At 39.4% G+C, this 12,422-nt stretch overlaps 1 protein-coding gene across 1 annotated transcript in view; it reads right to left on the reverse strand.

Annotated features, from left to right (window-relative positions):
- The window catches only part of LOC123694171 (CYFIP-related Rac1 interactor A), a 37,998-nt gene extending 32,619 nt beyond the window's left edge, over nt 1–5,379 (reverse strand). The window contains exon 1 of the mRNA XM_045639512.1: nt 4,812–5,379. Coding sequence (XP_045495468.1) covers nt 4,812–5,126 — 315 coding nt within the window. The 5' untranslated portion in view covers nt 5,127–5,379. The remainder of the gene's footprint in view (nt 1–4,811) is intronic.
- Between the last annotated feature and the right edge of the window lie 7,043 nt (nt 5,380–12,422).

Raw genomic sequence — 12,422 nt, forward strand, 5'->3', positions numbered from 1 at the left:
TTCCGTTCTTATGCTATTGCACAACGTCCTTTTTAGATTTACATTCTTCGTCCAATCTTCCTGTTTCTATTATTCTCGTATAGACCATCTCAATATTTGTCTATTTTAAAGTCCAGTGTAATGTTTCATTAGTCGGGACGCGTAGGTGTCTAAGTACAATTGTGTGGAGAACAAGAAAGCATACTCCGAGTGCAACGTCCTACACGCACTATTAATTTGTTACGATCATATGCTTCAGATATTACAAGAAACTTATGGCTTTGTTTTCTTAAAGATATCTAATGTTCTTTTTGTTATGTGTCTTTGTTTGATATTGATCTTTAATTTCAAAATTAAACTGTGTTTGTGTATCCATACTAGTTACAACTTTTTATCCCTACAATTATAGTACAAACCATACAAACAACTCAAAACTTTCATTGATGATGTTGCGATAAGGGTTCGAGATTAGACACAAGAAAATCATGCAAGGTACTTCTGAGAATGACAAAGATCAAGACTTAGTGCAGTCAGTTCGATACATTTAGTAAACGGACTAGACATAATACAGTACAAGTCATTATTTATCATATGTACGGATTTTGTATGCACAATGATGACAAGTCACATTAAATACTATCCATAGAAAGAAAATGCACGCTCGTTAAACATTATGTTTCATCACGACGTCAGGCATGTTAACATGAGGACTTAGGGCGGCCGTACACGGACCGCTTCAAGCAGTTGAGACCGACCGCTTGAAGCCGCGACCGCGCGGTGAACTATAGGCATTCATTCACCGCCGTACACGTGACGGCTCGAGCCGTCGCGACCGCTTCAAGCCGTCAACTGCATGATGAAATTCCATCGTGCCGTTGACGGCTCGCGAGCGGTCGTGAGGCATACACTGACTGCTCGAGCCGTTGACTGCGCTAGAGCCGTCGACGGCTTCCTCTCCCCCTGAAAATCAATGACGCGACTAGTCAAAAAATCAACGGCTCGAGCGGTTGGTAGCGACGGCTCGAGCAGTCAAGAACCGACGGCTCGAGCCGTCAACGACCGACCGCTCGAGCCGTCCGTGTACGTCGCTCAGCCGTTAACTGCTCGAGCGGTCCGTGTACGGCCGCCCTTAACCCGTTTTTAAATAAATTAACGGATGTATTATGCAAAAAATATGAAAAGTTGTGGTAGAACGCAACCTAATTTTCATAGGCTTTGTGGAGCAATGCATGAATTAAAACATGAATATCATAATATGTAAGCGTAGCTAACTTGATAGCTTATTGTTCAGAGCAGGATTATAACCTAGAACACAATATGAGGTATCTACACAACAGAGGATTAGTATTGAAGGGCGGAATTTATAGGCCTATTGTTTACAAGGCTGGTTTTAATTAACACAAACGTATGTATATCCTGATGATTTATAATTGGTGTCTCTCTATTACGATTTAGAGTCTAAACACGTGCATAATGAAACTAGTTGTGTTCACCAACAGCCCACGTTCCTTAAAACACAATTTAAGAAGGTTTCTCGTCCTACGGGATTTCTATGTTTATTCATTACGTCTTAATGAAAGTTGGGATCAACATCGGGTAGCCGAGACACACCTATATTACGAAGACTTTCTTATTTTTTACATACTTCCTTAATCCTTTCTAGTTCTTCTTGACTAACTAGTAAATTAAACACAATCCAAATACAATATATTTTCCCCCAGGTTCATTTTGCAACTTGAAATAAATTGAGCGATAACTTTTAAGTGCACTTCAGAACATTCCAACCGTGAAGATAATGCATGGAGTGTCCTATTGTTTATACTCGTAATACCTAATAAGGCTCTTAATAAGCGTTTATGCAAGGTTGCTTAATTAATCCTACGTTAATGATGTGTATGATAGTGTAGTGCTTATGTTGTATTTTTATCAAGGAGAAAAATGAGCAGACGATCGTCCGACGATAAGAACCAAAACAATGGAAATTAGCTGCGTCACAAGGAATTTGAATAGCAATGTTGTTAAAGCGAGATTATCAGACATTACATAATTCTGAGCATATTTCGTAGCGTTTTGGGGTAAGAATGTTGCTGTTATTGATGCGTTTATTTACATTGTACATAATTTTATACTGCAGTATTATTAATTCGCAATATAATATCAATTTTGCATTTAAAGCTTTAACAAATGAACTCTGAGGCATATATTCCAATTTCCACACCCAGTTACTTCATACCAAGTTGTTTTCAGAGCTGAAAGTATTCAGGAGTACAAAACCAACATAAAATCAGTTCGAATGTTGGAATCAATTTAATATGTTTACAAGGGACGGGATTGTAGTATTTATACCGCTGCATTTACACTTCTAATTTGATCTGTCACGAAAATAAAGCGACATTGCAACATAGATCACAGTGCTGCAAGCTGAGTTGATCGTCTATTATTTCTGGTTTAGCAATAGCCTGTTCATATGCGTTTATGGAGTAACTGCTTTTGAATTGAAAAGAACTAGGTTTATGGAGTAGCGGATTTAAGTCAAAGGCAGCTTATAGCTTTTAAGATACATTAGTTCTACTGAATTGTCGATAGTCAATTATAGCAAGCAAATTCCGATCAGATAGGATAAATATTGAATGCAATTTATCACTTTCTCGCCTCCCCGTCCGATTTGAAAATTATCACATAATGTCTCTACAAATGAGAAGAGACTGAGGCATAGTTTTAAGGACGCTTTCTATCCATAATGACAAACTTTCCAATTATCGATCTTTACTTTAATGGTCTACGTGATAAGGTTATAAGGGGGAAAGTCTAGAATCAACCTTAAATGTAACTGAGGGGTGGCTTGAAATTTTTTATAAATAAAAATTCAAATGACTGTTTAAGACAATATTAGACGAATTTAGATTCCTAGATATACTTGTTAGTTGTTAGGTGATCGTAATTTTTTTTTCAGAAAAGTTTCGTGAGTGTTCCACTACAATTTTAGGATTTTTTTAGCTAGTTAAATTTTGCGTTGCGTCATATAATATCGTTTTTATACAGAACATAATTCCCACAATATGCCAAAAAATGTTTACGTATTTCTGCCAAAATGTCTAATTTTTTGAAGAATGAAGACTTAACAATAAACATTCTTAACATCAAAGTAATGTGTAAAATATAAATAAACACTGCATGTCATGTACATATTTTTGCGGACGCATAACCTTTGAGTGTGTGCGGCGTAGTATAAAGTTGCACGGTTGAATAGACACCCTTACCTTTTCATTTATAAACTGTATTAATTATAGACTGTCCTGTTTGACATTGATTGGTAGTAAACATAAAAGTTTATTATTTATTGAATAATAAATAAATTGAATTCATATGAATAATTACAATTAAATGCTTTACTGATAGCAATCACTCTATACTAATAATTTTTTAAATATTGTCTTAGTTCATTACAAATGTTCCCAAAGACGAAGGATGTTTTGAATAATTCTGTGAGTTTTCAAGAGGGGATGATCAATGTTGAGGTTAATCCATACTAATAACTATTATAAATGCTAAAGTAACTCTGTCTGTCTGTCTGTTACTCGATCAGGGCTAAACTACTGAACCAATTTGCATGAAATTTGGTTTGGAGATATTTTGATACCCGAGAAAGGACATAGGCTATCTTTTATTGCTAAATATGTACCACGGGCGAAGCCAAGGCGGACCACTAATATATATATATACAAACTTAATCTAGATAATTATGTATGTCGTCATTTTGCATTATTGACTTGCAAACATTCACCGTTAATTCATTTTATACTATGATTCATAACATTTATAGCCGCTTTCACAACATAACAATATGTCCTGTTTAGATTATCTGATAGTTAAAATGACTAATAATATATTTAAAAACATGAAATCTATTTTAAGGATATCACTTTTAAATCTTCTCTGTCGCAACATATAAGACTAGTCTATAAATTATAAGTCATTGCAATAAAAAAAGCATATCAAAACTTAAACAATATAGGAGGAAGTTCACATCAGTACATTTACAGTTTGTGTATACCTTATCTATGAGATACTATTAATCATTTGTGATAAAGATAAACATCCTTCAGATAAGATAGGCAACCTCTCATAAACAATATGTCTGAAAATATTTGATTTGCTTAGATTTTGGTAATTTATATAAATTTTATTTTAATATTATGTTATTGGTCAAAGGCAAAAGAACTCTCTACGGCCAGCCCCCCTAGCCAAGTGGCTTTCTGTTAGCGTAGTGTTCAATAGAATAGACTACGAATGTATGAGATTGACGTAAGCTGTAGATACGTTTATCTATTCTATTATTTTATAGAAGAAGAATGTTTTTCTGTTCATAAAAACAAACGGCCACTATGGAGTTTGGGTAGAGGCTACTTCAGCAAGTACGAGTAATATAATGAATAGTGTACCCTGATAACTACACTATTTTAATAATTTCCTATGAGGTTAACAATATTAACCAGTCAATTATTCTATAGAACTTTATAAATGCTTATCTACTTTGAAAATATTAAAATCTCATTTTCAATTGTCCCATCAAATTCCCATAATAAATTATATTTACTTGCTTAACCCATTGAGCCCCGAGCGGCCCGATCGGACCACGACACAATAGATTTTCTATTGTGTCTGTGATTCCGGGGGCTGAGTTATATTATTTTATAAGCAGACCTAATTTCCAATACATCAAATTGTTTATTATTAATTAATATTATGATAATCTTCAGACAGTATGTCCCTGTATACAATTTCATCCTTGTGCCTTTCTGACTAGGTTCTTTGTTATAAACATGACTCACCCTTTGCAGTTCCAGCGAATGATTGTAGAATCTAAGAAGTTTGTCGACTAAAGGTTTTACGGCCCGCCACGCTCTCTCCTGTGTAATAGTCGAAGGATCTGCTATAGCTTCTCGTATTTCTTTGCCCGCCCCCTTATAACACTGTATTTCTTCTAATATTCTGTCAGAATCTATGAGAACTCTTTGAACTTCTTCGTAAACATCGCGCTCCGTATCAGTGGGTGCTGCGTTCTCGAAATCCAAGAATATATCATATCGCGGTGAAGAACAACAGTTGGAATCATCACGGGCCAACAAACTCAACAATTTACCCATATTGTTAAAATTTAAACACAATTTATATTATTAAAAATACCACCTCGACGACAGTGATACCATTGCCCGAAAATATCGTTCAAAAAATTTATAGAACTATTTAAAAAATAGTACAAATTTAATAACACTATCACAATGAGAATGTTTGTTTATTATCAGTTTTTTTTCACGATATAACCGAATTTATAGCACATTTCATTAAACGTTTTAACGCACATACCCCACCGGAGAAACGATAACGAATGACAGTTCTCTTTGACACTGCGTCATGCGTGTGCTGCCAACATTTTTGTATCCGCCCACTTTAAGGGATGTGCTCAAGTTGTTACCGATTTTAATGTTGGCACTAACTATTGTCATGGACGTTGAACAGTAAAGACTCTTTTATTAAATTTATTGTAAACACAGAACAGTAAGAACATAATAGAAGTGCTATAATGTCATAATTAGTATGAAAACCAGTGTCGCCAAACCCACACATTTAAACCGATAGTTATACAGTACACTACAAGTAAACTATGCCTTTGATTGGACAGCTTAATTTGAGTAAAAACTGACTTAGGTTATAAATTCAGCATTTCAATATGTACCCTAACGAACCAAGTTACGGTTTATTTTAGTATAACATCCCTAGGTATATAAGCTGTTTTGTTTCTCTTTGCTCAGAAATTCCAAATTCGAAAACATTCAGCTATTCCACAACAGAGGGCGTTGGTTTTCAATACATATAACTTTGAACCTCAACACATAAAGATAAGGTTGAAATTTGTGTCACTCTAAATTAATGACATTAACTTGACATTAACCTGATGCTATGCTCTAAGGGATGTCACCCTTGTTATCGATAATTCACAAATAAATATATTTTTGTGCATTTTTTTTTTCTTTCTATTATATGAGTATAGGATAATGTGTCACATTTTGGAGTATGTTTATTACTACTAAGTACGTCTTTTCATATTATTATATTTAAATAAAAAAACGGAATAGAATAGTATAAATCTATATTTACAAAACAAACAGAAAATATGCAATAATTTAAATCTTGGAACTGCCGTAGGTTTGATGTATCGGTGGCCTTTGTTAGACTGCTTATTGCTGTTCGGCATCCAGTTAACTCGTCACGTTGCATTTATTATCCATTTCTCTTTTAAATTAGGCTCTTTCGAAAATCTATAAATAAATAGGACAAATGAAAGCTAAGGAAAAATAGAATAAAATTTAATATTTATAATGTTTGTCTTTTCTAAAGTATCGATACTGTCGATATGCGCCACATGCATCACTAATCCGACATTCGTTTGTTTATTGCAATAATATTCCAGAAAGTCTTGTTTGCTGTTCAATCTATATTAGTACTTATTTCTTATGGCTTAAGGTTCATTTTGACTTAATATTTTTATAAATTTTTGACAAATTACGACAAGCGAAGTTGTAACATAAAATATATTTAAAATAAATTAAAATAAGACTTACCGATGGTATGAAATGCCTCGATTGCTGATATTATTTCGTCTGCTATCATTTTTCCACTCTAATACCGAACAACACGCTCTAAATAATGAATAAATATGGAAATAAGGTTTGACAGCTGACAACCGACTCGAATATTTTTCTGCGCACAACTGAGAGCGAGTTAGGTGATCTTACCTTACTAGTGACACGTGGGCCACGCCCACATCGCACTTCTATTATGTTCTTACTGTTCTGTGATTGTAAATGTATATTTGCGCCTTTATTTTTTTTAGAACAGAATCGTAACAGAATAATGTGTTTCTTATCTTTAAAATAATTAATAACCTGGCTGAGGCTAACGCCTTGTCTATGACACAAGACAATAATTAGTTGTCTTGTCATACTTAGATCATTAACCCTTATTAAAACGCTGGGAGCTATACTTCCCACGTCTCAGATTGAAATAAATCGTGTTTTATTTTTATATGCTTAAACCTAATGCAGTGTAATACTTATCTACGCAATCTTAACATTTCAGAGAACTTTTTTTCATGGAAACACTTTTCAGAAAATTATTACATGTCATGGTAAACACACGTCAAAGTCAGGTGACGTGATTTTGCGACCGAAAACGACCGTTATTTTTTAGTTTTTTGTGTACCTAGTGCTGAAAAAAAATTAGATATGTAGATTTGAGTTTTAGCTATGTAAACTAGACTATATTACGGTTGCGTGAAACGTAAAAATATGCCCAGAATCTTTCGTTTATACCTTGGTAGAGTCGATTGAAATTAAGTCTATAAGTGGGAAGATATCATCCCAGTGTTCTTCACTGCACACGACATTCGGAAATTCTATATATAAAATCCGTGTGTCTAAAAAATCTTTTTTAGTTGGTAAAAGCAACTTATTTATTATTATTCATTATTTCCTGATCAGATAATTAGACATTTTAACTCAATACATTAGTATTTACCTATTGCTTTTATTTTGTTTTAGAAAAATGCCTTGTTTATGTTGAAGTCAATCATTTTTCAATTCCCGAACTTTCAACTGCTTTATTAAAAAATATGATCTATATAATTTTTTACGATAATATTTAATTCACAAGTGGAGTCAGGGCAACTAGCTAGTGTTTGAAAATATTGGTGTCATACTAGGACACTGGGAGCTATAGTTCCCACCTTTCCAACCTTTTTACAAGAGAGAACAGATGACGGGATATATACTTCCCACCAAAAAAAGGTTACTTCCCCCCCACTAACCCCTCTTTTGTGTGCATTTTTGAAATCTACGACCCAAAATTACCCAGGAACGTATCTTACTTTTTTGTTAACTCCTCCACAGGCTCGCGTTTGAATAAGGGTTAAGTAATGGATAACACTCACAGGCGCTTCCCCTTTTGCCGAGGTATAAGATTTTTCAAATCGAAAAATCTTATGCATTCATAAAAACTACTTGCGTAATCGATTACAAACACTCTGCGTATTCGTAAAACATCGAAAGGACGTCTGCGAGTGCTCCGCTAAAAATGCCGTTTTGTGCTGTCAAGTCTTGCAGAAGCAAGTCAAACACATCAAATATTAAAAAAAGATGGAATAACCTTTCATTTGTAAGTATTTTTTTATTTTTTTTTTACGTAAATATCAATTTAAATGCAATTTCTAATAATCGTCGATGTATCGTTTAGCGATATGATCAAGACAAATAACCGAGTCATGTGTTTACTCGATCATTAATGCGGCCTCACGAGACTATCATGGAAAGAAAATATACAAATTTAATCTTTTTTTTTTTTTTTTTTTTTTTTTATTGGTAATAGGGAAGCGCTTGACCACAATCTCGCCTGATGTTAAGCTGAGATGCGGTCTAAGATGGAACGCGCTTCCCTAGAAGGTACCTGTTCACTCTACGCTTGAAGACCCCCATATTGTACTCGTCGGGGAACACAGACTCAGGAAGCATGTTCCAGTCCCTCGCGGTTCGGATAAAGAATGTGGAACCGAACCGCTTAGTCCGGGTACATGGAACGTCCACCATATGGCGATGTCTAGAATCTGTGCGCCTCGACGATCGATGGAAGAACGGGGATGGCGGAACGAGATCGTGCAGTTCCGCAGCGCACTCTCCAAAGTGTATCCGATAGAAGACCGATAAGCTGGCCACTCTGCGGCGGTGACCGAGGCTCTGGAGCTTTTTGCCTACTAGGTCATTGTCGTTTATGAGCCTCTTGGCACGCCTCTCTATCGCCTCAAGCGCCTCCAGCTGGTACCTGGCGGAACCGTCCCAGAGGTGAGAACAGTATTCCATGCACGATCGGACTTGTGCTTGATAAAGGTTGAGCAACTGTCCCGGGCTGAAATACTGTCTCACCTTCGCCAGAATTCCAAGCTTTTTTGAGGCTACTTGGGCTTTAGATTCAATGAAGGAACCAAAGTTCAGAGTAGGCGTTAAGGTGATACCAAGAAGCTCGAGGTGGTTAGTTATCGGCACGGACACACCTTGGAAATTCGGAGTCAGGTGGAATGGACTCCGTTTAGCGGAGAACAGACACGCCTGGGTCTTAGACGCATTGAACTTGACCAGATTGGCATCGCCCCAGTCGGAGACCGCCTGTAAGGACAAGTTCATGCGATCGACCATCGCCTCCCGTAGAGACTGAATTTGTGCCGTACTGGCTCGCGCGCTGGATACATATCTCTCCACAACAGTGCTATCGTCTGCGTACCCATAGATACCGGGTTTCAGCAGATCGTTGATGTGTAGCAGGAAGAGTGTTGCGGAGAGAACTGATCCCTGAGGGACTCCGGCATTTATAGCCATTTGGTCGGACGAGCAGCCGTCGACGACTACCCGAAGCGACCGGTCTCTCAGAAAATCTGAGATCCAGGCGCAGAGACCAGCAGGCAGACCGTAGGATGGAAGCTTGCCAATAAGACTATCATGCCAGACCCTATCGAAGGCCTTCGAGATATCAAGGGAGACAGCAAGTGCTTCACCATGATTCTCGATGGCCTCGCTCCAGATGTAGGTGGCGTACGCTAGAAGATCCCCAGTGGACCGGTTTCGGCGGAACCCGTATTGTCGGTCACTGAGGAGGTCGTTCGCTTCTAGGTGTGCCAGGAGCCGGCTGTTCAGTACACGTTCCATAGTCTTACAGAGTATGGACGTGACTGATATTGGCCTGTAGTTGGAAGGATCGGCACGACTGCCTTTTTTGGGCACAGGCTGCACGTTGGCAAGTTTCCATGATTTCGGTACTATTCCAGTCGTCAGCGAAAGGCGAAAGAGGCGTGTCAAAACAGGAGCAAGTTCAGGCGCACAGGTTTTAAGAACTATGGCTGGAATTCCATCAGGGCCACTGGCTTTATTCACGTCAAGATTCCGCAGCGTTTTAAGAACTTCCGTCTGACGGATGCGAATTTCCGGCATTTTCGCCTCGCATCCAGGTAGACTGGGAGGTTTTGCGCTTGCGGGATCCAGACGAGAATTTTCCGCAAATAGAGTAGCAAATAGGTTCGCTTTCTCTACGGCGGTGTGAGCCAGCGTCCCGTCAGGTTTCAGCAGTGGAGGAAGTGAGGGGCGGCAGAAATTCGATTCAACCGACTTTGCCAGGGACCAAAACGCTTTACTACCGGAGGGGTAAGAAGCCAGTTTGTTCCCTATACGGCTAACGTGGTCAAATCGAGCTTTCCGTAGAGCCTTCTTGCAGGACTTGGCAGCCCGGTTAAAGGCTTTCTTCTTTTCTGATACATCCCTCGCTTTGCGGTGTCGAGCGTCAACCCAAGCCAGATACGCCTCTTGCTTTAGCGCTTCAGCGCGTCTGCAATCGGCTCTGAACCAGGGCTGAGCTTTGCCGGACATGGCTACGTCGGAGAATGGAATAAAGTACTCCATTCCCTGTCGCAACACATCAGTCACAGCATCCGCGCAGGTCGAAGGGTCTTCAGAAGAAAAGCAGACAGGCCGCCAAGGATATGATGCAAAAAAGGAACGCATCTCATCCCAATCTGCTGACTTGTATTGCCACACGCGCCGAGAGCCCTTAGGACTGGGATCGGGCGGCGAGTAGACAGATACAGATTTCACCAGACAGTGATCGGAGCTGCCAAGCGGCGAGGAAATCGCTACCGAGTAACGGTCTGGATCTGTTGTCAGCAGAAGGTCCAAGCAATTGGCTGTATGGCTCTCAACATCAGGAACCCGCGTCGCTCCTTGAACCAGCTGGGTGAGATTCAATGCTATAGCAAGTTTACGCATCTCTCTCCCAGCGAGGTCAGTACACTGGTATGGGTATAGCCACTCCTGGTGGTGGGCATTAAAATCCCCCAGTAACACAAGCTGAGCGGAAGGGTATTTGTGCTGAGCAGCGTCCGCCGCCTCACTTAGGTACTCTGTGAGCCTGATCGTCTCCTGGTCTCCACTGTGCGCTCGGTAGACACATGCATAGAGAAGTTTCTCTGGGCCTGTGTCCACCAGCATCCATAGTACGGAAAAATGGGGGTCTTCAAGATACCGGAGACGCCGACAACAGATGTCGTCTCGGACGTACGCGCACACACCTGACCGAGCTTTAAAATTGTGCTCCAGGGTGTAGCCGGGATAGGATAGGTACGCCAAGTCAGACGGACATCTTATCTGCGTCTCCGTGAGGAACAAGATACAGGGTTTATGAGTCTCTAGGTGGAAGTGGACTGCAGCGAGATTTGAGTGGAGACCTCTGATATTGGTGAGGTCCACTTTCAGCGAGAGGGAGTGCTGCCGCTGTGCAACGTTACTTCTGTATCTTGCCTTTTTCATGTGTTTTTAGAGGAGAGTGAAGAAGGTGAGAAGACGGTAGTGAATCGAGGCGCTTTACAATTGGACCTGAGACACACACTTAGAAGCCGCAATGACGGGGACTAGTCTGGAGACTGCGGGGACGCCCGAGCCCCCCCAAGTTGTCCATAGGGCCCTCTCATCCGGTCGCCAACCGGCACTATGGCGCAACTTGGGATTTTTCGCTGGTTGGCGGGGCAGCCTTTCACATGTGGCTAGCACGCTACTTGGGCCCCCTACTGACCAGCGGTCGGCCAGCGGTGCACCGTGCCTCGGATCCCGCTACCCTCCATGACTAGCCACCGGAAGCAGCAACGACAGTGTGCGTCAAATCGTCTTGATTGTAAGAGCGCAACTGATTCGACCCGTCTTCACTAAGGCTACATCAGTTTCTTAGTGCCGGAACACGGACGCTTGGCGACACGTCTTCAGCTGATGGGTGGTCATTTTAGCCGCGACAAATGTCTCCCACCATGTCACCTGTTTAGCACCACCCAGGGGCCACGTGTAGGGATTCAGAGTTCTGGGTATACTCCTACGGACGGAGGTGACTCGGCCCCCTAAAAATCTTTATGAACTAAGAGATAAAGTTGAATTTAAAACGCGATATTGAACCGCATTCCCCACGAGACTATATTTTAAAGAAATACAAAATGTAGCGAGACTATCGTGAAAAGAAATTCAAATTTAATCTTTATGAACTAAGCGATAAAGTTGAATTTAGAACGCGATATTGAACCGCACTCCCCACGAGACTATAAAGTGATGTAGCGAGACTATCTTGAAAAGAAATTCAAATTTAATCTTTATGAACTTAGTGATAGAGTTGAATTTAAAAACTCGTCGCTTAAAAGGTCGTAAATTTTTACGACTTTCTTAGTGACGGACTGCTTTTAACTTGAACGTCGATAAAAAAATATTTTTCTAAGTATAATTTGAAATGAGATGAGAATAATTAATCTTTATTATATTAAAATTTTACACAACTGCATAAAAAGGAGTATAATGTTTATTTTGTAAGTC

This window comes from Colias croceus, chromosome 9 (assembly GCF_905220415.1).
Source record: "Colias croceus chromosome 9, ilColCroc2.1".
Classification (NCBI taxonomy): domain Eukaryota; kingdom Metazoa; phylum Arthropoda; class Insecta; order Lepidoptera; family Pieridae; genus Colias; species Colias croceus.